Genomic DNA, 27,251 nt, shown 5'->3' with positions numbered 1-27,251 from the left:
CAGACCCCTGGGGGGCAGAATACACAGGCCCCTCATCTGCCAGCCCTCGGCTCAGTCTGTTCTCTTCCTGTTTGCCCAGCCCAGAGTAAACACAAGCCCCCAGCAACTGGTCCCTGAGCCCCCAGGCCGCTCCGCCCCTTGGTATCCTGCTCCCAGACCCAAGGGGAATCTTTTGTCACCTGGACCCCAGGAGGTGAGACTCTGACACACTTCCCCAGTGAGTCCTGCCTGGCCTCCCCCCTCATACAGGGCAAACTGCAGGGGGGGTAAACTGAGGTACACCCCCACACAAACACTACAGCACCCCCCACTATGTCCCACCACCTCAGCCAGCGCCGGCCCCCTGCCCCCTTCCTACCTACCTGCCCATCCCCCTCTCCTTCCCCACCCTCTCCCCACTATCTCCCTCTTCTCTTCCCTCCCACGCTCTGCTCACCCCCTGCCAGCCCGATCCCTGGACCCAAATGAAGCAAATGAGATTTGGCAAAGCCCCTGCTGCACTGGCGGAAGTGGCCCAGTTTCCAGGGCCTGCAAGAGGCGAAGGCTGAACAGCCAGCAGGCACCTATTGCAAAGCACTGAACGTGGGAGTAAGAAATGTCACCCACATGCTCTACCCCGAAGTCTGTCAGGGTACGTCTACACTAGCCCCCAGCTTGATGTAGGGAGGCTAACGAGGGCGACCGAAATTGCAAATGAAGCGCGGGATTTAAATATCCCGTGCTTGATTTGCATGTTCCCGGCCAGTCACCATTTTAGAAATTGACTAGCCCGAAGTAACTGCCCGTGTCTCCACGCGACAGTGAAATGGGATTCCGAAATAACGCCCTACATCGAATTAGCTGGTATTCCTCCTGCAATGAGGTTTAGCACATATTTAAGGCACTGAAAAAAGCCATTTAATTGACACCAACCAGGCACGGAGGGTTAGTGTGGTCACAACAATGTTCATTGTTTTTAGTGATCTCCGTAACAATGCGCACGTTCATGAAATGGCACCAACCGTCAAAGGGGTTTCCAGATATTTAGGCCTTAGCAAGGATTTCATAAGGTGCCGATTTTGCTGAAGAATTCTCTTAACACCAGTTAATCAAACAGTCAGACGTACGAAAGAGAAACTGTCTGGAAGAAAAGAGGGGTTGTTCTCTCAAAGGGGCAGGGGCGGGAGAGAGAGTCATGGGCGGGCATGGAGGGGAAAGAGGAGACTTTGGAAACAGCTTTGTGTCCCATGGTCAGTACAAGGACAGGCGGGTTTTAGCTAAGGGGGGGCTTTCCCCCGCTCAGACCCAGCGCCGCGCTCCGGTGCTGCTGTTGGATGGATAGTCCTGGCCTGTACCTGGAGACACAGAGCAGGGCGAACGTTACCCAGGGGCTCCGGCCGGGGCAGCAGCCAGCCCCAGCCATGTTCCAGTTCTCCCCCAACGCCAACAGGCTCCCCACAGCCCGGGAGGGGGCAGGGCTCTGTATAGGGGACACCTCATCTGTGAAGGCCTGGTTCCAGCCATGCCCTTGGGCTAGCCCGAGGGACACCCAGGGGCTCGACTCAGGGTGCAGGCACTGTAAAATGGGAGCTGGCAATGACTGGGGAAGGACTAAGAAAGCGGGGCAGGGAAGAGGGCCGGTGCTGGCTAAGGTAAATGGGAGGGGGGCAGGGGGCCAGTGCTGGCTGAGGTAAATGGGAGGGGGGCAGGGGGCTGGTGCCAGCTGATGTGGGTAGGAAGGGGGAGGGGCCGGTTGAGGTGGGTAGGAGGGGGAGGGGCCAGCTGAGGTGGGTAGGAGGGGAGCAGGGGGGCCGGTGCTGGCTGAGGTGGGTAGGAGGGGGAGGTGCTGGCTGAGGTGGGTAGGAGGGGGAGGTGCTGGCTGAGGTGGGTAGGAGGGGGGCAGGGGACTGGCTGAGGTGGGTAGGAGGGGGGCAGGGAGCTGGCGCTGGCTGAGGTGGGTAGGAGGAGGGAAGGGGGGCCGGTGCCGGCTAAGGTGGGTAGGAGGAAGAGGGGCCAGCTGAGGTGGGTAGGAGGGGGGCAGGGGACTGGCACTCACTGGGGTCCTGGGCGCGACCATCAAACTGCTCCCGCTGCGGAGAGAAGAGCAGAGATGCTGTTCACTGCAGAGCCCGGAGCACAAGGGGAAAGCCAGAACTTCATGGACAAGGCAACCCCTGTGCCCCCCAGTAGGGAGCGCCGTGGGACTTTATGGCGGGGGGAGCCAGCGGGGGGCTGGCTGTGGGGAGGGGCAGGGGTTCTAGGTGTCTGAGCGAGCAGGGGATGTTGGCTATGGGGGGGGGGGGAGACACTGTGGGGGGCTGAACAAGCAGAGGGTGCTGGGGGCAGGGGCAGGAGGTAGCGGGGGTGCTGGATGGGGGAGGGGCAGGTGCACAGCTGGTCCTGATGCCACCGGACGGTGCCCAGGAGCTGTCTGTGGGCCATGCCAGGCTCAGGCAGGCGCAGGCTGAGGCAGGGCTCTGGGCTCCTGCCGGGCATGTGCTCGGACGGGGCATCTGTACCTGGCTGAGGATGCTGGCAGGGCCCGTCTCCTTGCCCGGCTGTTGCGAGGCCGCATTGTTCTTTGCCTTGTGTGGGTCTGACAAGGCCCTGAGGGGAGCATGAAGACAGTCAGGGCACAGGCCCCATTGGACCCCAAAGAGCCAGGCCCCTCTCACCTGTGCTGGTGTGTGCCCCTCCCAGGGCCTAGGCACCCTCTTCTGCCTGGCAGTCGGGCAGCCCTGGGTGGTGCCTTCGGGCTACGGAGCAGAGCGCCCTTGGTGAGTAAGGGGAGGCTCGGGCCTGTGCCAGGGCAGGCCACTGAGAGGGACCAGACAGCAGCGGGATGCCCTATGGGAGGCAGGTGCCATTCGCTGGGCGCTGGCCCAGACCTGCCCTAGAAGGGCAGCCTGGCACAAATGCCCACGTTGCTGGAACCGGTTTGCTGGTCTCCAGCAGCCCAGCAAAGGGCCCATGGTCGGTACCAACCCAGCGTGGCCCGTCCCACATGCTGCCGCCTGCCTGCAGAGTCCCGACGGAGCATGGCTAGCCCAGCCGTGGGGACCTGCCAGGGGCTGGCTGCGGGGGTCACAGCTGCCTGGGGCGCAGGCTGGGCTGGTGCCAGGTGGTGCCAACGGCACATGATTGGGCTCTCACCTGTCCTGTAGGAGCGGCTGTGCTGGCTCCCCCGCAGCAGGCCTGCAAGGAGGAGCAGAGGGCCGTGGTGAACGGGGGCGGGCAGGGGACTGGGCCCCCACTGCCCAAAGGGCCCGGAGCAGAAGGCTTTGGTGGGCTGCTGGCCCCCAACAGGCCCCCCCAGCATTCACCTGCAGAGGCGTGTCCAGGCCAGCCAGGCCAGCGTCACCAGCAGCAGCGCCACCGAGCCCGTCAGCACCACCACGAACCAGGGCGGGGGCGCCCAGAACTGCTCGGCGCGGGTGACAACCAGGGGCTCCTGTTGCAATGTCTGCAAGCAGAGAGCACTGCTGGGCAGCCTGGCAGCGCTCCCATGGGGCCCACTGGGCACCGCGCCCCCTCCTCGGGGAACGCCTGGCACAGCATGGACTCTGGGCTGGCTCTGGAACATCCCCAGGAAAAAGACCACCCACCACACCTCAGCGCAGGATCCCCCGGCCCTCCAGCGGGCACCTCGCCAGGCTGGGGCCCTGCCCACGACTAACGGGCAGGAGCAGCCCTCCGGAGGGGATGAGGGTGCGGGGGCTGGAGAGGCCACGGGGAAGCCAGGTTGTGGGGGCCAGAGGAGGCTGGGGGAGCTACTCTGGGCCCCACTCAAGGCCCCGGAGCCCCGTGCGCCCGCCCCACTCACCGTGCGCGTGGTGGCAGCGCTGGGTGCGGCGGTGGCCCTGGGCATCACATGCACGACCAGCGTGGCTGTGGTGCTGTGGCGGGGCAGGCTCAGGCTGTCTGTCACCTCCACCAGCAGCTGGAACGTGCGGGGCTCGGGGGCGCTGTCGGGCGGGTAGAAGGCCGAGTGCAGCAGGGTGCTGCCCGCCAGCCGGAAGTGCCCATCCGTGTTGCCTGGCAAGGAGAGGCCTCGATGAGCCCGGGTTCCGCTGCCGTGGGGAGCTTGGGGAGGGGACGCTGGCCTGCCAAGTGCGGTGGGCCCCCTCCCTGCCCCACTGCAGAGCCCCCTGCGCCCAACACGGACACCACCCCCGAGGCCCTGACAGGTCCCTGCAGGGGAGCAGAGAGATGTGAGCCCCACTGAGGCCCATACCCAGCCTCCTCCGGCACAACGGGTAGGGCAGGGGCACAGACACCCCCGGGCTAGGCCTGGGGCACGGCGCCACCCAGCCCGAGGGTTGCCAGGTGTCCGGTTTTCAACTGGACAGTTCGGTTTTTGGGCCCTCTGTCCGGTAAACCACTCAAAATACTGGACGTGTGCAATGTCCGGTGTTTCCTGGTTTTCCGGCGGGGCGCCTGACGGAAACCTGGCACGGGCGGAGGAGTGGCTGGGAAGGGGCATGTCGGCGCTGGGAGCCTCTGGTTGCGTCTGACGTAGGAGTGACGCCTTGGGGAGGAGAAGCCCTGTCTGTGCTCCTGAGCGCTGGGCAAGCGCCTTGTGGAGCCGGAGCCGGACTCGCTCGTGCTTCACCGGGACCGTGCGCAGGACGGACAGCGCCCTGGGATCTGCATGTACCCAGGTCAGTCCCGCTCCCCACCGGCCGATTCTTTCCCCACCCCGCTCTCCCTCCGGCCAGCCCCACTCCCCCCGACCCTGTCCCGGCCAGCCCCGCTCCCCCTGACCCTGTCCCGGCCAGCCCCGCTCCCCCCGACCCTGTCCCGGCTAGCCCCGCTCCCCCCGATCTCCCCTGGCCAGCCCCTCACCAGCCCTGCCCCCCCCATCTCTCCCGGCCAGCTCCCCTCCCCCATACTCCTCCTGGCTAGCCCTGCTCCCCCTGATCTCCCCCGCTCCCCCCGACCCCTCCTGACCAGCCCTGCTTCCCGCCAGCCGTTCCCCCCTTCCCCTGATCTGCCCCGGTCAGCCCTGCTCCCCCCCACACCTGCCCAGATCTCCCCCGGCCAGCCCCGCTGCTCCGACCCCCCCCCGCGACAGCCCTGCTTCCCGTCCCCCCCCTTCCTCCCGGCCAGCCCCGCTCCCCTCCCAGTTGGTCACTCCCCCCAACCCACCGATCAGGTGAGTCCAGTATTTTTTCTGAAGCTACCTAGTAACCCTACCCAGCCCCTCCCTCCCCGGGCTAGTTCAGAGGCACAGACACCAAGACACCTAGCCCCGCCCTGGGCTTGGCCAGGGGCACGGAGCCCCCCAGCCCCCTCCAGGGCTTGGCCAGGGGCATGGAGCCCCCCAGCCCCCTCCAGGGCTTGGCCAGGGGCACGGAGCCCCCCAGCCCCCTCCTGGGCATGGCCAGGGGCACAGAGCCCCCCAGATCCCTCCAGGGCTTGGCCAGGGGCACGGAGCCCCCCAGATCCCTCCAGGGCTTGGCCAGGGGCACGGAGCCCCCCAGGCCCCTCCTGGGCATGGCCAGGGGCACAGAGCCCCCCAGCTCTCTCCAGGGCATGGCCAGGGGCACGGAGCCCCCCAGATCCCTCCAGGGCTTGGCCAGGGGCACGGAGCCCCCCAGGCCCCTCCTGGGCATGGCCAGGGGCACAGAGCCCCCCAGCTCTCTCCAGGGCATGGCCAGGGGCACAGAGCCCCCCAGCCCCCTCCAGGGCTTGGCCAGGGGCACGGAGCCCCCCAGCCCCCTCCTGGGCATGGCCAGGGGCACAGAGCCCCCCAGCTCTCTCCAGGGCATGGCCAGGGGCACAGAGCCCCCCAGCCCCCTCCAGGGCATGGCCAGGGGCACGGAGCCCCCCAGCTCCCTCCAGGGCATGGCCAGGGGCACGGAGCCCCCCAGCCCCCTCCAGGGCATGGCCAGGGGCACGGAGCCCCCCAGCTCCCTCCAGGGCATGGCCAGGGGCACGGAGCCCCCCAGCTCCCTCCAGAGCATGGCCAGGGGCACGGAGCCCCCCAGCCCCCTCCAGGGCTTGGCCAGGGGCACTGAGGTGCAAGCCACTCACCTCCCACGAGGATGTAGCTCAGGGGCAGCACGGTGCTCTCGTCCTCGTCTGAGCACTGCAGCTGTGTGAGGGGCAGGCTGGGGTCCCGTGTGGAGTGGATGAAGAGCTCCTGGTAGGGGGGTGTGCAGCTCGGGGGCTGGTCATTGACATCCTGGGGGCACACAAAGGCCTGTGCTGAGAAGGGTGGCCAGCCTGGCAGCCAGTCTGGGGACCCTGGCGGCTCCAGCCAGCAGCACGTCTGGTCTGCGGTGCTGCAAGGCTCCGGGGACAGCGCCGCCCAGCCAAGGACGGTGCAGCCCTGGGTTACCGCACTGGAGCCAGCCGACCTGCACTACAGCAGAGCCGTGGGGTGCCAGCCCCACGGCCAGTGGGCACGGCAGGGCCCTGTCGGTACCTGGGCCCCAACCGCATTTCTACTGGTTCCCCCGAAGAGCTGAGGATGGTGCAGTGCCCCTCTGCCAAGCTACCCCCGGCGAGGGCACAGAACAAGCTGCAGGCTGGCACATGCTGCCCGGCGGAGCCAAGCCCCTGGGCTTGGGGAATGCCAGAGGAAGGATGGCCCGAGGAGCTCGATGTGTCCTCTGGCCCATGCACTGCAGGAGAGTCCGGGGGCTGGCCCTGGTCCCTGGCCGGGCATCATGTGCATGTGGCTGAGAGTGCACGGCACCGGCATTGTGGGAAGGGCTGAGGCGTCACCTGCACGCGTATGGTGACCTCGCAGAGCGCGCTGCGCCGGAGCCGCGGGAAGGGCTGAGGCGTGATCTGTACGTGGCTGGTGACCTCGCACAGCGCGCTGCGCCGGAGCCGCGGGAGGGGCTGAGGCGTCACCTGCACGCGTACGGTGACCTCGCACAGCGCGCTGCGCCGGAGCCGCGGGAGGGGCTGAGGCGTCACCTGCACGCGTACGGTGACCTCGCACAGCGCGCTGCGCCGGAGCCGCGGGAGGGGCTGAGGCGTCACCTGCACGCGTACGGTGACCTCGCAGAGCGCGCTGCGCCGGAGCCGCGGGAGGGGCTGAGGCGTCACCTGCACGCGTATGGTGACCTCGCAGAGCGCGCTGAGCCGGAGCCGCGGGAGGGGCTGAGGCGTCACCTGCACGCATACGGTGACCTCGCACAGCGCGCTGAGCCGGAGCCGCGGGAAGGGCTGAGGCGTCACCTGCACGCGTACGGTGACCTTGCAGGGCGCGCTGCGCCGGAGCCGCGGGAGGGGCTGAGGCGTCACCTGCATGCATACGGTGACCTCGCAGAGCGCGCTGAGCCGGAGCCGCGGGAGGGGCTGAGGCGTCACCTGCACGCGTACGGTGACCTCGCACAGCGCGCTGCGCCGGAGCCGCGGGAGGGGCTGAGGCGTCACCTGCACGCATACGGTGACCTCGCAGAGCGCGCTGAGCCGGAGCCGCGGGAGGGGCTGAGGCGTCACCTGCACGCGTACGGTGACCTCGCACAGCGCGCTGCGCCGGAGCCGCGGGAGGGGCTGAGGCGTCACCTGCACGCATACGGTGACCTCGCAGAGCGCGCTGAGCCGGAGCCGCGGGAGGGGCTGAGGCGTCACCTGCACGCGTACGGTGACCTCGCACAGCGCGCTGCGCCGGAGCCGCGGGAGGGGCTGAGGCGTCACCTGCACGCGTACGGTGACCTCGCAGAGCGCGCTGAGCCGGAGCCGCGGGAGGGGCTGAGGCGTCACCTGCACGCATACGGTGACCTCGCACAGCGCGCTGCGCCGGAGCCGCGGGAGGGGCTGAGGCGTCACCTGCACGCGTACGGTGACCTCGCAGAGCGCGCTGAGCCGGAGCCGCGGGAGGGGCTGAGGCGTCACCTGCACGCGTACGGTGACCTCGCAGAGCGCGCTGCGCCGGAGCCGCGGGAGGGGCTGAGGCGTCACCTGCACGCGTACGGTGACCTCGCAGAGCGCGCTGAGCCGGAGCCGCGGGAGGGGCTGAGGCGTCACCTGCACGCGTACGGTGACCTCGCAGAGCGCGCTGAGCCGGAGCCGCGGGAGGGGCTGAGGCGTCACCTGCACGCGTACGGTGACCTCGCAGAGCGCGCTGAGCCGGAGCCGCGGGAAGGGCTGAGGCGTCACCTGCACGCGTACGGTGACCTCGCAGAGCGCGCTGCGCCGGAGCCGCGGGAGGGGCTGAGGCGTCACCTGCACGCGTACGGTGACCTCGCAGAGCGCGCTGCGCCGGAGCTGCGGGAGGGGCTGAGGCGTCACCTGCACGCGTACAGTGACCTCGCAGAGCGCGCTGCGCCGGAGCCGCGGGTCGGCGTCGTTGGCGATGTCCCGCAGGAGCACACCCAGCACATAGGCCTTCTTGCTCTCGTAGTCCAGGGGTCCCAGCACGTGGAGTTCGCCTGCGTGACACGAGGGCAGTGAGGCAGCAATGTGGGGGAGCTGAGCTCAGGTGGGAAGGGGCTCCCTGGAGGCTGGGGAAGTGTGGTCAGGGTGGGATAACGGGAGCAGGGTGAGGAAGGGGGCAGGGATCGGACAGGGATGGAGTCACAGGGCAGGGGAGGGTGGCAGTGGTGGGTGTACATGGAGTAATGGGGGTAACGGGGCGGATGGGGGAACCGCCCAGAGACTGGCAGAGGCTGGCACTGCCCACGCAGCCTGGCACAGGGGCTCACCGGTGCGGGGGCCGATGTAGAAGGCGGGGGGGCTGGTGCCGGCCCCCCCCACAAGGCTGTACTCGATGCTGTCGAAGGGGAAGTCCAGGTCCGTGCCAGTCACCCTGCCCACGGGCTGGCCGAAGGCAGCATCCTCGGGCACACTGAAGGTGGCACTGGCCGGGCACACGGGGGAGTGCTCGTTCTTCGGCGTCACCGTCACCAGCACAGGCACACGGGCTGCACCACACAGGCCTGGGTCACCCCCTGGCGCTGGGCTGCCCGGGGCCCTTTGGGGATTAGCCCCCGCGGTCGGGCTGCCTGTGGATGGGAGGGAACAACCCCCTGGAGCCACTCTCTTGGGGCTGGATGGGTGGTTCTCTCTGTGAGCGGGGTGGGGGCGAGGGGCCATATGACCCCACTGCATTCTGGGAGCTGCCTCCCCTACAGCTGTTCCCTCTGGCCGAGGGTTACGCTGGGCTCCTGCACTGAGGGGCCCGGGGGCGGGGGGCCCAGCAGAGCGGGGGCACTCTGGCCGCTCTCGGAGCCCTGTGGTCTCTGGTTTTGCAGTCGCTGGTTGCTGTGTTGTGCCGTGTGCTCCTCCGCAGTGACTGTGTGTGCGATGCCCAGGGGGCGGGGTCTCTGGGGCAGAACTCCTGGGGGGAGGCGGGTAGGGGTGGCCCAGGCCGGCCTGACACCTGAGCGAGGTGGAGGACTCAGGCAGGCGGCACTTTCCCAGGCCGGGGTGGGGCGACTGGATGCAGGGTGACCAGTCGCTGTGTGAGTTAGTTTTCTGCAGAGCTGGGGGAGAAGGGAGCCTAGCTGGCCTGGGGGGGCGGGCAGGGACACCGAGCTGGGGGAGAAGGGAGCCTAGCTGGCCTGGGGGGTGGGCAGGGACACTGAGCTGGGGGAGAAGGGAGCCTAGCTGGCTGGGGGGGCGGGCAGGGACACCGAGCTGGGGGAGAAGGGAGCCTAGCTCGCCTGGGGGGCGGGCAGGGACACTGAGCTGGGGGAGAAGGGAGCCCAGCTGGCCTGGGGGGTGGGCAGGGACACCGAGCTGGGGGAGAAGGGAGCCTAGCTCGCCTGGGGGGCGGGCAGGGACACTGAGCTGGGGGAGAAGGGAGCCTAGCTGGCCGGGGGGGCGGGCAGGGAAACCGAGCTGGGGAAGAAGGGAGCCTAGGTGGCCTGGGGGGTGGGCAGGGACACCGAGCTGGGGGAGAAGGGAGCCTAGCTGGCTGGGGGGGTGGGCAGGGACACAGAGCTGGCGGAGAAGGGAGCCTAGCTGGCCTGGGGGGTGGGCAGGGACACTGAGCTGGGGGAGAAGGGAGCCTAGCTGGCCTGGGGGGTGGGCAGGGACACAGAGCTGGGGGAGACGGGAGCCTAGCTGGCCTGGGGGGGCGGGCAGGGACACCGAGCTGGGGGAGAAGGGAGCCTAGCTGGCCTGGGGGGTGGGCAGGGACACCGAGCTGGGGGAGAAGGGAGCCTAGCTGGCCGGGGGGGCGGGCAGGGAAACCGAGCTGGGGGAGAAGGGAGCCTAGGTGGCCTGGGGGGTGGGCAGGGACACCGAGCTGGGGGAGAAGGGAGCCTAGCTGGCTGGGGGGGTGGGCAGGGACACAGAGCTGGCGGAGAAGGGAGCCTAGCTGGCCTGGGGGGGTGGGCAGGGACACTGAGCTGGGGGAGAAGGGAGCCTAGCTGGCCTGGGGGGTGGGCAGGGACACTGAGCTGGGGGAGAAGGGAGCCTAGCTGGCCTGGGGGGTGGGCAGGGACACTGAGCTGGGGGAGACGGGAGCCTAGCTGGCTGGGGGGGTGGGCAGGGACACTGAGCTGGGGGAGAAGGGAGCCTAGCTGGCCTGGGGGGTGGGCAGGGACACTGAGCTGGGGGAGACGGGAGCCTAGCTGGCTGGGGGGGTGGGCAGGGACACTGAGCTGGGGGAGACGGGAGCCTAGCTGGCTGGGGGGGTGGGCAGGGACACTGAGCTGGGGGAGAAGGGAGCCTAGCTGGCCGGGGGGGCGGGCAGGGAAACCGAGCTGGGGGAGAAGGGAGCCTAGCTGGCCTGGGGGGTGGGCAGGGACACTGAGCTGGGGGAGAAGGGAGCCTAGCTGGCCTGGGGGGGCGGGCAGGGACACTGAGCTGGGGGAGAAGGGAGCCTAGCTGGCCTGGGGGGTGGGCAGGGACACTGAGCTGGCGGAGAAGGGAGCCTAGCTGGCCTGGGGGGGTGGGCAGGGACACCGAGCTGGGGGAGAAGGGAGCCTAGCTGGCCTGGGGGGCGGGCAGGGACACCGAGCTGGGGGAGACGGGAGCCTAGCTGGCCTGGGGGGCGGGCAGGGACACCGAGCTGGGGGAGACGGGAGCCTAGCTGGCCTGGGGGGCGGGCAGGGACACTGGGCTGGGGGAGAAGGGAGCCTAGCTGGCCTGGGGGGCGGGCAGGGACACCGAGCTGGGGGAGAAGGGAGCCTAGCTGGCCTGGGGGGCGGGCAGGGACACCGAGCTGGGGGAGACGGGAGCCTAGCTGGCCTGGGGGGCGGGCAGGGACACCGAGCTGGGGGAGAAGGGAGCCTAGCTGGCCTGGGGGGCGGGCAGGGACACCGAGCTGGGGGAGAAGGGAGCCTAGCTGGCCTGGGGGGTGGGCAGGGACACCGAGCTGGGGGAGACGGGAGCCTAGCTGGCCTGGGGGGCGGGCAGGGACACCGAGCTGGGGGAGACGGGAGCCTAGCTGGCCTGGGGGGTGGGCAGGGACACAGAGCTGGGGGAGAAGGGAGCCTAGCTGGCCTGGGGGGCGGGCAGGGACACTGAGCTGGGGGAGAAGGGAGCCTAGCTGGCCTGGGGGGTGGGCAAGGACACTGAGCTGGGGGAGAAGGGAGCCTAGCAGGCCTGGGGGGTGGGCAGGGACACTGGGCTGGGGGAGAAGGGAGCCTAGCAGGCCTGGGGGGTGGGCAAGGACACTGAGCTGGGGGAGAAGGGAGCCTAGCAGGCCTGGGGGGTGGGCAGGGACACTGAGCTGGGGGAGAAGGGAGCCTAGCTGGCCTGGGGGGTGGGCAAGGACACTGAGCTGGGGGAGAAGGGAGCCTAGCTGGCCTGGGGGGGTGGGCAGGGACACTGAGCTGGCGGAGAAGGGAGCCTAGCTGGCTGGGGGGGTGGGCAGAGACACTGAGCTGGCGGAGAAGGGAGCCTAGCTGGCTGGGGGGGTGGGCAGGGACACTGAGCTGGCGGAGAAGGGAGCCTAGCTGGCCTGGGGGGGTGGGCAGGGACACTGAGCTGGGGGAGAAGGGAGCCTAGCTGGCCTGGGGGGGTGGGCAGGGACACTGAGCTGGGGGAGAAGGGAGCCTAGCTGGCCTGGGGGGTGGGCAGGGACACTGAGCTGGGGGAGAAGGGAGCCTAGCTGGCCTGGGGGGTGGGCAGGGACACTGAGCTGGGGGAGAAGGGAGCCTAGCTGGCCTGGGGGGGTGGGCAGGGACACTGAGCTGGGGGAGAAGGGAGCCTAGCTGGCCTGGGGGGCGGGCAGGGACACTGAGCTGGGGGAGAAGGGAGCCTAGCTGGCCTGGGGGGCGGGCAAGGACTGAGCTGGGGGAGAAGGGAGCCTAGCTGGCCGGGGGGGCGGGCAGGGACACCGAACTGGGGGAGAAGGGAGCCTAGCTGGCCGGGGGGGCGGGCAGGGACACCGAGCTGGGGGAGAAGGGAGCCTAGCTGGCCTGGGGGGGTGGGCAGGGACACTGAGCTGGGGGAGAAGGGAGCCTAGGTGGCCTGGGGGGTGGGCAGGGACACCGAGCTGGGGGAGAAGGGAGCCTAGCTGGCTGGGGGGGTGGGCAGGGACACAGAGCTGGCGGAGAAGGGAGCCTAGCTGGCCTGGGGGGCGGGCAGGGACACTGAGCTGGGGGAGAAGGGAGCCTAGCTGGCCTGGGGGGTGGGCAGGGACACTGAGCTGGGGGAGAAGGGAGCCTAGCTGGCCTGGGGGGCGGGCAGGGACACCGAGCTGGGGGAGAAGGGAGCCTAGCTGGCCTGGGGGGCGGGCAGGGACACCGAGCTGGGGGAGAAGGGAGCCTAGCTGGCCTGGGGGGCGGGCAGGGACACCGAGCTGGGGGAGAAGGGAGCCTAGCTGGCCGGGGGGCGGGCAGGGACACCGAGCTGGGGGAGAAGGGAGCCTAGCTGGCCTGGGGGGCGGGCAAGGACTGAGCTGGGGGAGAAGGGAGCCTAGCTGGCCTGGGGGGCGGGCAGGGACACTGAGCTGGGGGAGAAGGGAGCCTAGCTGGCCTGGGGGGTGGGCAAGGACACTGAGCTGGGGGAGAAGGGAGCCTAGCTGGCCTGGGGGGCGGGCAAGGACTGAGCTGGGGGAGAAGGGAGCCTAGCTGGCCTGGGGGGCGGGCAGGGACACTGAGCTGGGGGAGAAGGGAGCCTAGCTGGCCTGGGGGGTGGGCAAGGACACTGAGCTGGGGGAGAAGGGAGCCTAGCTGGCCTGGGGGGCGGGCAAGGACTGAGCTGGGGGAGAAGGGAGCCTAGCTGGCCTGGGGGGCGGGCAGGGACACTGAGCTGGGGGAGAAGGGAGCCTAGCTGGCCTGGGGGGCGGGCAAGGACTGAGCTGGGGGAGAAGGGAGCCTAGCTGGCCTGGGGGGCGGGCAGGGACACCGAGCTGGGGGAGAAGGGAGCCTAGCTGGCCTGGGGGGCGGGCAGGGACACCGAGCTGGGGGAGAAGGGAGCCTAGCTGGCCGGGGGGCGGGCAGGGACACCGAGCTGGGGGAGAAGGGAGCCTAGCTGGCCTGGGGGGCGGGCAAGGACTGAGCTGGGGGAGAAGGGAGCCTAGCTGGCCTGGGGGGCGGGCAGGGACACTGAGCTGGGGGAGAAGGGAGCCTAGCTGGCCTGGGGGGTGGGCAAGGACACTGAGCTGGGGGAGAAGGGAGCCTAGCTGGCCTGGGGGGCGGGCAGGGACACTGAGCTGGGGGAGAAGGGAGCCTAGCTGGCCTGGGGGGCGGGCAGGGACACTGAGCTGGGGGAGAAGGGAGCCTAGCTGGCCTGGGGGGCGGGCAGGGACACTGAGCTGGGGGAGAAGGGAGCCTAGCTGGCCTGGGGGGTGGGCAAGGACACTGAGCTGGGGGAGAAGGGAGCCTAGCTGGCCTGGGGGGCGGGCAAGGACTGAGCTGGGGGAGAAGGGAGCCTAGCTGGCCTGGGGGGCGGGCAAGGACTGAGCTGGGGGAGAAGGGAGCCTAGCTGGCCTGGGGGGCGGGCAGGGACACTGAGCTGGGGGAGAAGGGAGCCTAGCTGGCCTGGGGGGCGGGCAAGGACTGAGCTGGGGGAGAAGGGAGCCTAGCTGGCCGGGGGGGCGGGCAGGGACACCGAGCTGGGGGAGAAGGGAGCCTAGCTGGCCTGGGGGGCGGGCAGGGACACCGAGCTGGGGGAGAAGGGAGCCTAGCTGGCCGGGGGGGCGGGCAAGGACTGAGCTGGGGCTCTGCCCCCCTTTCCCAAGCTGGGCTGTGCTGGCTGTTTCTGGTTCCTGTAACAAGAAGCCTGAGCTACGTCATGTCCCTGGGAGCCAATAACCCTTCTCTTCTACCTGCCGCCCGAGAGTCCCGCCTGGCTGCGGAGGGGTGCAGGCCCGGGGACTCCCCCACACTCCGTGGCACTCACTGGTCAGGGGGGGCTGCCCGCTGTCCGTTACCAGGATGGTGGCCGCATACTGGAAGCTGGCACTAGCGGCCGAGTCGTAATCCAGGGTCTCGTTGACCTACACAATTCAAACCCGGACAGCTCGGGGCAGGGGCTGCACGTGGCGTCACCCGGCGCCAGCGCTGCCCACAGCCCTGTGCCCCCCCATGCCACAAGCCAGGGCAGCAGGGCTAGCCACAGGGACCACGCACAGGCAGCGCCAGGGAGCAAGGGCCATGCTGTGCCCCTACTCTAACCACTGGTCCCCACCCCCTCCCCGGGCTGGGGCCGAGCCCAGGCTCTCGCAGCCCGATGCCCGCAGGTCACAGGTGGGGCAACCTGAGCCCGTAGGCCAGGCCAGCCCGCAGGGCCCCACGGTGCCTCTGGCTGCAGGAGGCGCTGGCTCAGCTGGGCTCACCTGCAGCTGGGGGCCCTGCATGCGGAAGCTGGTCAGCGAGCGCTGGCCACCCTCCACCTGGAAGTGCAGGGAGCTGCTGTTGCTGGCGTCAGGGCTGGAGCACGTCAGCGTCACGAGGGGCCAGCCCACCGGGGTGTCCTCCGGTACCTGCGCCCTGCAGCGGGGGGCAGCGGTTACTGGGGGCCAAGCGCCAACAGGCTGCAGGCCAGGGGGCGCGTCTCACCTCCCTTGTGCCAGGCATGGCCCCCGCAGCCCTGCCATGCTGCAGCCCACACTCTGAGCCCATCGGCAGAGGCTGCCAGCCCACAGCCCGGCCCCTGCAGTGCCGGTCCCATGGCCAGCTACAGGGCCCTGGCTGCCTCAACAGGCAGGTCTGGCACAGCCGAAACCCAGGAGTCCTGGCTCCCAGCCCCCCATCGCTAGAGCCCACGGCCCGGTGGAGTCCTGGCTCCCGGCCCCCCAGCGCTAGAGCCCACGGCCCGGTGGAGTCCTGGCTCCCGGCCCCCCATCGCTAGAGCCCACGGCCCTGCGGAGTCCTGGCTCCCGGCCCCTCATCGCTAGAGCCCACGGCCCTGTGGAGTCCTGGCTCCCGGCCCCCCAGCGCTAGAGCCCACGGCCCGGTGGAGTCCTGGCTCCCGGCCCCCCAGCGCTAGAGCCCACGGCCCGGTGGAGTCCTGGCTCCCGGCCCCCCATCGCTAGAGCCCACGGCCCGGTGGAGTCCTGGCTCCCGGCCCCTCATCGCTAGAGCCCACGGCCCTGTGGAGTCCTGGCTCCCGGCCCCCCATCGCTAGAGCCCACGGCCCTGTGGCGTCCTGGCTCCCGGCTCCTCATCGCTAGAGCCCACGGCCCGGTGGAGTCCTGGCTCCCGGCCCCCCATCGCTAGAGCCCACGGCCCGGTGGAGTCCTGGCTCCCGGCCCCCCAGCGCTAGAGCCCACGGCCCTGCGGAGTCCTGGCTCCCGGCCCCTCATCGCTAGAGCCCACGGCCCGGTGGAGTCCTGGCTCCCGGCCCCCCAGCGCTAGAGCCCACGGCCCTGCGGAGTCCTGGCTCCCGGCCCCCCATCGCTAGAGCCCACGGCCCTGTGGAGTCCTGGCTCCCGGCCCCCCAGCGCTAGAGCCCACGGCCCGGTGGCGTCCTGGCTCCCGGCTCCTCATCGCTAGAGCCCACGGCCCTGTGGAGTCCTGGCTCCCGGCCCCCCAGCGCTAGAGCCCACGGCCCGGTGGAGTCCTGGCTCCCGGCCCCCCATCGCTAGAGCCCACGGCCCTGTGGAGTCCTGGCTCCCGGCCCCCCAGCGCTAGAGCCCACGGCCCGGTGGAGTCCTGGCTCCCAGCCCCCCATCGCTAGAGCCCACGGCCCGGTGGAGTCCTGGCTCCCGGCCCCCCAGCGCTAGAGCCCACGGCCCGGTGGCGTCCTGGCTCCCGGCCCCCCATCGCTAGAGCCCACGGCCCGGTGGAGTCCTGGCTCCCGGCCCCCCATCGCTAGAGCCCACGGCCCTGCGGAGTCCTGGCTCCCGGCCCCTCATCGCTAGAGCCCACGGCCCTGTGGAGTCCTGGCTCCCGGCCCCCCAGCGCTAGAGCCCACGGCCCGGTGGCGTCCTGGCTCCCGGCCCCCCATCGCTAGAGCCCACGGCCCGGTGGAGTCCTGGCTCCCGGCCCCCCATCGCTAGAGCCCACGGCCCTGTGGAGTCCTGGCTCCCGGCCCCCCAGCGCTAGAGCCCACGGCCCGGTGGAGTCCTGGCTCCCGGCCCCCCAGCGCTAGAGCCCACGGCCCGGTGGAGTCCTGGCTCCCAGCCCCCCATCGCTAGAGCCCACGGCCCGGTGGAGTCCTGGCTCCCGGCCCCCCAGCGCTAGAGCCCACGGCCCGGTGGCGTCCTGGCTCCCGGCCCCCCATCGCTAGAGCCCACGGCCCGGTGGCGTCCTGGCTCCCGGCCCCCCATCGCTAGAGCCCACGGCCCGGTGGAGTCTTGGCTCCCATCCCCCCATCGCTAGAGCCCACGGCCCTGTGGCGTCTTGGCTCCCATCCCCCCATCGCTAGAGCCCACGGCCCTGTGGCGTCCTGGCTCCCAGCCCCCCATCGCTAGAGCCCACGGCCCGGTGGAGTCCTGGCTCCCGGCCCCCCATCGCTAGAGCCCACGGCCCGGTGGAGTCCTGGCTCCCGGCCCCCCAGCGCTAGAGCCCACGGCCCGGTGGAGTCCTGGCTCCCGGCCCCCCAGCGCTAGAGCCCACGGCCCGGTGGAGTCCTGGCTCCCGGCCCCCCATCGCTAGAGCCCACGGCCCGGTGGAGTCCTGGCTCCCGGCCCCCCATCGCTAGAGCCCACGGCCCGGTGGAGTCCTGGCTCCCGGCCCCCCATCGCTAGAGCCCACGGCCCGGTGGAGTCCTGGCTCCCGGCCCCCCATCGCTAGAGCCCACGGCCCTGTGGAGTCCTGGCTCCCGGCCCCCCATCGCTAGAGCCCACGGCCCGGTGGAGTCCTGGCTCCCGGCCCCCCATCGCTAGAGCCCACAGCCCGGTGGAGTCCTGGCTCCCGGCCCCCCATCGCTAGAGCCCACGGCCCGGTGGAGTCCTGGCTCCCGGCCCCCCAGCGCTAGAGCCCACGGCCCGGTGGAGTCCTGGCTCCCAGCCCCCCAGCGCTAGAGCCCACGGCCCGGTGGAGTCCTGGCTCCCGGCCCCCCAGCGCTAGAGCCCACGGGCCCCCAGACCCAGGAGTTCTTGCTCCCAGGGAGACTTGCAGGAAGATGGCGGGGGCGCAGCGGGGTGCCGTGTTGGCAGGCAGCACGGTGATGTTGAGGCCCATGGAGTCGCTGTTGCTGGGCTGCAGCTTGTCGTAGGCTCGCACCAGCAGCTGGGTGTGCGCGGCTTCGGGGAAGCGCTGCAGGTCCAGCTCCTGGGTGCTGCGGAGCTCGCCAGTCACTGCCAAGGACAGGGAGGCACCTGCAGCTCCCCAAGCACAGACAGGGCCCCCAGAGGAGCCATGCTGGGGGGGGCAGGCGCAAAGGCGGCGCTGGGGGGTTCCAGGCACGGTCGGGTCAGGGCGTGGGTGCTGGCAGCGTCCCTCTATCTAATGTTACCAACCCAAGGTAAAACGAATCTTGTTACGTGCACCAATGAGGAGCAGCGTGCCGGAGCAGGGTGTGTGCCGCACCAGCATGGTGGGGGCAGGGATGCAGGCTCTGGGGTGGGGCTGGGGGGCTCAGGGCTGGGGCAGAGGGTGGGGGCGGGGATGCAGGCTCTGGGGTGGGGCTGGGGGGCTTAGGGCTGGGGCAGAGGGTGGGGGTGGGGATGCAGACCCTGGGGTGGGACTGGGGGCTCAGGGCTGGGACACAGGGTGGGGGCGGGGATGCAGGCTCTGGGGTGGGGCTGGGGGCTCAGGGCTGGGACACAGGGTGGGGGCGGGGATGCAGGCTCTGGGGTGGGGCTGGGGGCTCAGGGCTGGGACACAGGGTGGGGGCGGGGATGCAGATCCTGGGGTGGGGCTGGGGGCTCAGGGCTGGGACACAGGGTGGGGGCGGGGATGCAGGCTCTGGGGTGGGGCTGGGGGCTCAGGGCTGGGACACAGGGTGGGGGCGGGGATGCAGATCCTGGGGTGGGGCTGGGGGCTCAGGGCTGGGACACAGGGTGGGGGCGGGGATGCAGATCCTGGGGTGGGGCTGGGGGCTCAGGGCTGGGACACAGGGTGGGGGCGGGGATGCAGGCTCTGGGGTGGGGCTGGGGGCTCAGGGCTGGGACACAGGGTGGGGCCGGGGACGCGGGGATTGAGGTGCAGGAGGTGGCTCTGGGGCTGGGGGCTCTGGGGGGAGAGGGCTGGCGCTCGGGTTTACCTGGGCAGCCCCTGCCCGCGGCACTGAGCTGTGCCCGGACGTGGCCAGCAGGTCCGGCTAGAAGGGGGATGAGGGAACCCACCAGCACCCCCAGCACCCTTGCTCGGGTGGGGCACACGCAGAGCCCCACGGGCCTGCGGCCTAGGAGCTGGAGCTGCTGGCTGCCCTGTGCTGGGCCCAGCCGGGAGGGGCCGGTCCCGCCCTTCCATCCCGCTCCAGGCCCAGAGGAGTGGGGCCAGGCAGCCCATGGGAACCTGCACTCCAGTGGGCCCCAGCCCTGCCTGGCTCACCTGGGTGGATGGTGAAGAGCCCGTGGGTGGCCGGGGCCGCGATCTCGTAGCGCACGTTGCTCCCCTGGGCCTGCACTTGCGCGATGAGCCTCATGGCACCTCCCTTCTCCGGAACGGCCACGCTGCGCCACGCTGCCCTGCGCCCACGGCATGGTCAGCCCAGCCCCCGCCCGCCCTGCGCCCACAGCAGGGTCAGCCCAGCCCCTGCCCGCCCTGCGCCCCACGGCAGGGTCAGCCCAGCCCCCGCCCGCCCTGCGCCCCACGGCAGGGTCAGCCCAGCCCCCGCCCGCCCTGCGCCCCACGGCAGGGTCAGCCCAGCCCCCGCCCGCCCTGCGCCCACGGCATGGTCAGCCCAGCCCCCGCCCGCCCTGCGCCCCACGGCAGGGTCAGCCCAGCCCCCGCCCGCCCTGCGCCCACGGCATGGTCAGCCCAGCCCCCGCCCGCCCTGCACCCCACGGCAGGGTCAGCCCAGCCCCCGCCATGCTCTGCGCCCCACAGCAGGGTCAGCCCAGCTCCCGCCAGGCCCCCACCCGCCCTGTGCCCCACATCCTCATCTACTGCCAGGCCCCTTCACTCACCCTGCCAGAAGCATCTTGTCCCCATGGACCCCCAATAGGGAGCTGTCCAGGAAATGGCAACTCCACACCCTCCCGCCGTGCCCTAGGCCCTGGGAGTCACCCTGCTCCCCACCTCTGCTCCAGCTGGGCAGTGTGGGCATGCAGCTGGCCGGCCTGCTAGGGCTCAGGCCCCCACGGCGAGAGATGCTTCACCCCCAGTATGGACTTGCCACGATGGGACTCTGCCCCAGATCGGAACCCCTCCCACACTTGGAATCCCTTGGCCCCACCCCTAGAGAGGTCATGTGTCCAGATCCCTCAGAGCGGTGCACATAACAAAATTCATTCCACACAGGCGCGGGAAACAGAGGGAGCCCTGTTGCCAAGCTCCCTGTGCCCTTACGTGAAGTTGACGCGGGGATGGCGGATGGGCAGCACCTTCACCGTGACGGCTCCGCTGCAATTTCTCCCGTTCCTGTCGGTCACCAGGATCTGCAACCTGAAGGCCTGGAGAGACAGGTGCTGGGTGAGGATGGGGGCAGGGGAGGTTCACGGGACCCTGGCCTGCCTCATCTGCCCATCTGCTCACCGTGATGGATGGGCACTGCCGGCCCTGGGCCAGGGCAGAGAGGGAGCTGGGCGGTTGGAGGGGCTCAAGTGAAGGGCAGACCCAGAGATTCAGGGGGCCGGGAGGGAGCAGAGACAGGGGAGTAGGATGAGGAGCTGCTGTGATCAGTAGGAGAGCTGGGGGGGCGGTTCGGGCAGTCAGCCAATAACAATGCAAGTAGGAATTTCAAACTGGCCCAGGGGGGTTTCTCTCACTGTCCCTTCTTTGAGATCAGCAGTTTCTCCAGGGACGGAGGAGAGAAGGGTAAGTGGGGAGAAGGTGAGAGTCCGCAGGGCTTAGTGTTCTCCTTGTTCGGGGCTTTGCAAACCACGGCTGAGCTGGCCACTGCTTTTCCCCTTCGTAACTATGGATTCCAGCCCAGGGACCTTCCCTGAGTCCACGTATCAAATTGTGGCTATTTGCCCCTAGCCAGTGTCCTGTGCTTGCAACAGTAGCTTGGCTTTGAGGATGGAAGTTTTCTTTTGCTTCGAATTCACCGGGATTGGTTGATCGCTGTGTCCTTAGGACTCAGGGCCTCCTTCCAAGCCCAGAGTCCAGCTGACTGGATTCCCAACTCCAAGCAAAGTGGAGGATGGGGTCTGGAGGGGCTGGGGCGGATGGGGCGCGGGGGGATGGGGTCTGGAGGGGCTGGGCGGATGGGGCGCGGGGGGATGGGGTCTGGGAGGGGCTGGGGCGGATGGGGTGCGGGGGATGGGGTCTGGGAGGGGCTGGGGCGGATGGGGCGCGGGGGGATGGGGTCTGGGAGGGGCTGGGGCGGATGGGGTGCGGGGGGATGGGGTCTGGGAGGGGCTGGGGCGGATGGGGCGCGGGGGGATGGGGTCTGGGAGGGGCTGGGGTCTGGGAGGGCGCGGGTGATGGGGGTTCTTGGGAAGCTGTTCCCCAAAAGCAGGTGACACCTTCCTGTAGGAGCTGGAGGGGGGACTTGCCTCGGCTCCTGGGAGCAGCTTGAGGTAAGTGCCCCCCACCTGTCCCCCTTGGTCACAGCCCTGAGCCTCAACCCCCCCACCGAGAGGGCCCCGGGGCCCCTGGGAATCAGGCCTGGAGCCTGCCCAGCGTCTCGCACCCACCTGGCCAGCGTGGGCCGGGGCGAAGCCCGACGGGGGGGCCAGCACCTGCCCAGCGCTCGTGATGCTGAGGGGAGAGTCGTTGTCTTCAATGGTGAACTGCCACGGAGAGAGGGGCTAAGACGGGGAGTCAGGTCCCCTGATCCAGAGCAGGCCCCCTCCAGCCAGGGGCCCCCGTTGCACCCACCCCAACCCCTCCCCCCACTGGGCACTGTCAGAGCCCCCCCAGCCCCTCCCCCGCCGCTGGGCCCTGTAGCACCCACCCCACAGCTCCTCCCCCGCCGCTGGGCCCCGTAGCACCCACCCCTAACCCCTCCCCCCACTGGCACTGTCAGAGCCCCCCAGCCCCTCCCCCGCCGCTGGGCCCTGTAGCACCCACCCCACAGCTCCTCCCCCGCCGCTGGGCCCCGTAGCACCCACCCCTAACCCCTCCCCACACTGGGCACTGTCAGAGCCCCCCCAGCCCCTCCCCCGCCGCTGGGCCCTGTAGCACCCACCCTACAGCCCCTCCCCTGCCACTGGGCCCTGTAGCACCCACCCTACAGCTCCTCCCCCGCCGCTGGGCCCCGTAGCACCCACCCCTAACCCCTCCCCACACTGGGCACTGTCAGAGCCCCCCCAGCCTCTCCCCTGCACTGGGCCCTGTAGCATCCACCCCACAGCTCCTCCCCCACTACTGTGCCCTGTAGAACCCACCCCACAGCCCCCCCTCCCCCGCCACTGGGCCCCGTAGCACCCACCCCTAACCCCTCCCCACAGTGGGCACTGTCAGAGCCCCCCCAGTCCTGCCCCCGCCACTGGGCCCTGTAGCACCCACCCCACAGCCCCTCCCCCACCGCTGGGCCCCAAAGCAGCCACCCCACAGCCCCTCCCCCGCCACTGGGCCCTGTAGCACCCACCCCACAACCCCTCTCCTGCCTCTGGGCCCTGTCAGACCCCTGCCCCCTCATGCTCTGCCGGCCTTTCCCCTCCCAGCACCCCACAAGCTATGAAGGGCCCTCTGGCAGCACCAGGCCCTGGGTCCGCACTCACCTGCAGCCTGCTGGCCGGGCGCCGCAGGGCCACAGTGTAGAGGGGTGTCAGAGGCGCCACATCCTCCGGGACGTGCACCAGCTCCCCCCCCTGCGGGAAAGCACAGAGCCAGGGCTCAGCGCCCCCCCCCCCCCGGTGTTCTCCCCTCGGGCGGAGGCCCATGGCCTAAGAGCAGAAAGAGCCAGGAGTGCCCCTGGCCTGGCAGCGCTGCCCCGCCTGGGTCCCCAACGTCCCTGGCAGCCCTGGGCACAGAGTGCAAGGGCTGGAGACAGGGGCCGGGGAGAGAGTAGGGACCAGGGGAGAGCCTGGGGGCTGGGGGAGGGGAGAGCCTGGGGGTGGGGGAGGGGAGAGCGCGGCGGTGGGCGAAGCAAGCGGTGCCGGGCCCTACCTTGGCTAGCGAACTTGGCCATGCAGCGGGGGGGCCCGGCGGCCGTGCCGACCTGAACAACGAGCTGGCCAGTGGCAGGCGCCTCCCCTGGGCAGGTGGCCGTCAGGGCCAGCACGTACTGATTGACCCGCCGGGCGTCCAGAGCAGCGCCGGGGCTCAGCGTGACCTAGCGGAAACCGCAGCTGTCGGCTCACCTGGCACCGGCACAGCCACGGCCGGCCTGCCCCCGACCCCGCATCTAACACGGCCCTGCCCCCGACCCTGACCCCGCGGCTAACGGGGCCCTCCCCCCCTCCTGGTCCCCTAGGTCTCTCTCTGCCAGGGGATGAGCCGGGTGCCATGCTGGAAACAGGCCGTGAGCAGAGCTGTGGGGCCGTGGCATGGGGGACCCCGGGGGAGGCCGTGCAGGTGATGCCCAGCAGCTCTGCTGCCAGGCTGCGTCTCAAGCCTGCTCGGCTGGCCAGGGCGCGGACTAGCTCGGAATGGGAGGCTGCCGGAGCTGGCTGGGGCCAGGTGCCCGGCCCCTGGGGCTGCACTGGCCCCTTGGTCCCATTGCAGACGGGCCGGGCAGCGGGTGCACACCTGCGCACTGTAGGGGGCGTCGGGGCTGGCGCCAGGGGCGATGGCCGGCTGGTTGAAGAAGGAGGTTGGGGGGGGTGCTCTGCAGGGCCAGGGTGGGGGCACCGCTCTCGTTCTGGCAGGTCACGTCGATCTCCGCGATGGCCGTGCCAGGCTCCACGCTCTCCATCAGGCTCACGGTGGTGGGCAGGCCAGGCAGCCCTGGCACCGACATGCAGAGTGAGCCCTCCAGGGCACGGGCCGCGGGGTGTGCAGTGAGCCTGGGCGGTCTGTGGGGCTCATGGGGGGGGGCACACACAAGCACATTTGCACACACATGCACGCACTACCCCGGGCTCATGGGCACACACCCACCCACACAGAACACATGCTCACAGGCACACCCCCCCCCTTGGGCACGTGGGTACACACATGAACACACCCCTCCACCCCTGCAATGTTCCCAGTGTGCACATTTTTCCATCCATGTGCAGAATAAATGTTGGCTGCCCTGAGGCATGTGCACCTCCAATAGGAAGCCTAGTTCTGGGGCTCTGATACTCGCTGGGCGGCATTTGTATTTGTCCTATGTAGGTGCCCAGGGCACACTTTGCAGGGAATGCTGCCCCCTAGTGCATGGGCATGCACACACACGCCCCAGGTGCACAAACAGACACACACAAGCGCACAGCAGGAACTGTGAGGCTTGAGCCCATGACCCTGCAGTCCCAGGCCAATGCCGAACCCCTAGGCCACTCCACAACCCCCTCCACTGCCCTTCAGGGCATCCCTTATCCTGCCTTCCTCGTGAGGGACACCCCAAACCCAGTGGCAGGCATGTGTGCACACACACAGGCACGCATGCACACACGCACACATGCAGGCTCATGCACACACGCACACACAGGCACGCATGCACACACACACACATGCAGGCTCATGCACACACGCACACACAGGCACGCATGCACACACACACACATGCAGGCTCATGCACACACGCACACACAGGCACGCATGCACACACACACACACGCAGGCTCATGCACACACGCACACACAGGCACGCATGCACACACACACACACGCAGGCTCATGCACACACGCACACACAGGCACGCATGCACACACGCACACATGCAGGCTCATGCACACACGCACACACAGGCATGCAGATGCATGCACACACACAGAGGCAGGCACACACACGCGCACGCCCTCACACATGCTTGCACACGCACATCCACGAGGCCGAGAGGATACTTGTCAGGGCCGGTATTGTCTGCTTTTTACCAGCCAGACAACGCAATTCCCGGCCTGTCCGGGCGAAAACCAGACACCTGGCAACCCTAGTGGCTGGGGGCAGGTGCTGGTTCTCAGGTCTCACCTGTGGTGCTGACGAAGGCTGCTGGAAGCGAAGGAGACACTGTTACCTGGGATAGCGCACGCGCTCTGCTCCCAGCCCGGCACCCTCCCCGGTGTCACGGACCTGCAGGGACCTGGTTGGTGCCATGTGGCTCGGGCGGCACTGGCACCCTGGGGTGGGGGAGGGGATGCCGGGGGGCTGGGCAACACTGTCCCTGGTTTGGGGGTGGGGGATACCGGGGGGCCGGGCAGCGCTATCCCTGGGTAGAGGGTACCAGGGGGCCGGGCAGCGCTGTCCCTGGGCCAGGAGTACCGGGGGGGGGGGGGCTGGGCAGCGCTGTCCGTGGGCTGGAGGTACGGGGGGGGGGGCTGGGCAGTGCTGTCCCTGGGCAGGGGGTACCGGGGGGGCTGGGCAGCGCTGTCCCTGGGCAGGGGGTACCGGGGGGGCTGGGCAGTGCTGTCCCAGGGCAGGAGGTACCGGGGGGGCTGGGCAGCGCTGTCCCAGGGCAGGGGGGTAGCGGGGGGGCCGGGCAGCGCTGTCCTTGGGCAGGGGGTACCGGGGGGGCTGGGCAGCGCTGTCCCTGGGCAGGGGGTACCGGGGGGGCCGGGCAGCGCTGTCCCTGGGCAGGGGGTACCGGGGGGGCTGGGCAGCGCTGACCCTGGGCAGGGGGTACCGGGGGGGGCCGGGCAGCGCTGTCCCAGGGCAGGGGTTACCGGGGGGGCTGGGCAGCGCTGACCCTGGGCAGGGGGGTACCGGGGGGGCTGGGCAGCGCTGTCCCAGGGCAGGGGGGTACCGGGGGGGCTGGGCAGCGCTGTCCCAGGGCAGGGGGGTACCGGGGGGGCTGGGCAGCGCTGTCCCTGGGCAGGGGGGTACCGGGGGGGCTGGGCAGCGCTGACCCTGGGCAGGGGGGTACCGGGGGGCTGGGCAGCGCTGTCCCTGGGCAGGGGGGTATTGGGGTGGCTGGGCAGCGCTGTCCCTGGGCAGGGGGTACCGGGGGGGCCGGGCAGCGCTGTCCCTGGGCAGGGGGTACCGGGGGGGGCCGGGCAGCGCTGTCCCTGGGCAGGGGGTACCGGGGGGCCGGGCAGCGCTGTCCCTGGGCAGGGGGTACCGGGGGGGGCCGGGCAGCGCTGTCCCTGGGCAGGGGGGTACCGGGGGGGCCGGGCAGCGCTGTCCCAGGGCAGGGGGGTACCGGGGGGGGCCGGGCAGCGCTGTCCCTGGGCAGGGGGTACCGGGGGGCCGGGCAGCGCTGTCCCTGGGCAGGGGGGGTACCGGGGGGGCCGGGCAGCGCTGTCCCTGGGCTGGAGGTACCGGGGGGGCTGGGCAGAGCTGTCCCCTGGGCAGGGGGGTACCGGGGGGGGCTGGGCAGCGCTGTCCCAGGGCAGGGGGGTACCGGGGGGGCCGGGCAGCGCTGTCCCTGGGCAGGGGGTATCGGGGGGGCTGGGCAGCGCTGTCCCAGGGCAGGGGGTATCGGGGGGGCTGGGCAGCGCTGTCCCTGGGCAGGGGGGTACCGGGGGGGGCCGGGCAGCGCTGTCCCTGGGCAGGGGGGTACTGGGGGGGCCGGGCAGCGCTGTCCCAGGGCAGGGGGGGTACCGGGGGGGCCGGGCAGCGCTGTCCCTGGGCAGGGGGTATCGGGGGGGGCCGGGCAGCGCTGTCCCTGGGCAGGGGGGGTACCGGGGGGGGCCGGGCAGCGCTGTCCCTGGGCAGGGGGTACCGGGGGGGGCTGGGCAGCGCTGTCCCTGGGCAGGGGGGTACCGGGGGGGGCCGGGCAGCGCTGTCCCTGGGCAGGGGGTATCGGGGGGGCCGGGCAGCGCTGTCCCTGGGCAGGGGGTATCGGGGGGGCTGGGCAGCGCTGTCCCAGGGCAGGGGGTACCGGGGGGGCTGGGCAGCGCTGTCCCAGGGCAGGGGGTACCGGGGGGCTGGGCAGCGCTGTCCCTGGGCAGGGGGTATCGGGGGGGCTGGGCAGCGCTGTCCCAGGGCAGGGGGTACCGGGGGGGCCGGGCAGCGCTGTCCCAGGGCAGGGGGTACTGGGGGGGCTGGGCAGCACTGTCCCTGGGCTGGGGGGTACCGGGGGGCCGGGCAGCGCTGTCCCTGGGCTGGGGGGTTTTGGGGGGGGCCGGGCAGCGCTGTCCCAGGGCAGGGGGGTACCGAGGGGGGCCGGGCAGCACTGTCCCTGGGCTGGGGGGTTTTGGGGGGGCCAGGCAGCGCTGTCTCTGGGCTGGGGGGTTTTGGGGGGGCCGGGCAGCGCTGTCCCTCCCCCCGGGTGGCAGGGGACTGCCAGTGCTCCCAGGCGGGTGTCCCGTCCGCAGGCACCGAACTGCCTACCTGCGGCAAGGAGGGCCAGGAGCAGCGGGAGAGGCCAGCCCCTCGGTGGCCCCATGGCTCCCCCGCGGGCCGGGCTCGGCTCTGGCTCCCTTGTTTGGGACGCTGCAGGCGGTTGCCAGGCGTGGCGGGCGGCACCTGCTGCGCGGGCTGCGGGGGGGCGGATTCGGCCCCACACCTGAGGGCCGGCCCGGGGGGAGGGTGGGAGAAGGGGCCTAGGGCAGGAAGGGGGAAGGGCCGGGCCCCTCCCCCCAGAGGAGCAAGGTCTCCTGCGCTCGGCTCCTGCGCTCACACGCACCCCGCGCTGCGCCCCGACCTCCTCTCCTGCCTGCCCCGGGAGCCCCGTCTGGCTGCGGGGGGCAGGGCCGGGGCTCCCCCACCCCGTGACACCAGGCGGCTGCTGTGGGATAAGGGCACTGCCAGGGACACAGAGAGATCCCTGCACCGGCCCTCAGACTGGGGTGTGTGCCCCCGGCCCCTCCCCCCGCCCAGCCCTGGGTCTGCGCCCCCCCGGCCCCTCCCCCCGCCCAGCCCTGGGTCTGCGCCCCCCCGGCCCCTCC

At 70.7% G+C, this 27,251-nt stretch overlaps 1 protein-coding gene across 1 annotated transcript; it reads right to left on the bottom strand.

Moving 5' to 3' along the window:
- Positions 1 to 484: 484 nt before the first annotated feature.
- On the bottom strand, positions 485 to 27,251 carry CDHR4 (cadherin related family member 4). The gene is given in 22 exon segments (XM_075939588.1): positions 485 to 1,334; positions 2,036 to 2,069; positions 2,499 to 2,586; positions 3,133 to 3,174; positions 3,303 to 3,442; positions 3,803 to 4,014; positions 6,016 to 6,166; positions 7,834 to 7,917; positions 8,248 to 8,369; positions 8,643 to 8,861; positions 14,239 to 14,335; positions 14,675 to 14,828; positions 17,401 to 17,581; positions 18,780 to 18,916; positions 19,740 to 19,843; positions 21,032 to 21,127; positions 22,061 to 22,150; positions 22,450 to 22,614; positions 23,031 to 23,102; positions 23,104 to 23,228; positions 24,394 to 24,414; positions 26,695 to 27,251. Coding segments are annotated over 22 exon segments (2,445 nt in total). The 5' UTR covers positions 26,750 to 27,251; the 3' UTR covers positions 485 to 1,278.

This window comes from Pelodiscus sinensis, chromosome 11 (assembly GCF_049634645.1).
Source record: "Pelodiscus sinensis isolate JC-2024 chromosome 11, ASM4963464v1, whole genome shotgun sequence".
Taxonomy (NCBI): domain Eukaryota; kingdom Metazoa; phylum Chordata; order Testudines; family Trionychidae; genus Pelodiscus; species Pelodiscus sinensis.
The sequence above is the reverse complement of the archived record's forward strand: the minus strand, read 5'-3'. Positions and strand labels throughout refer to the sequence as shown.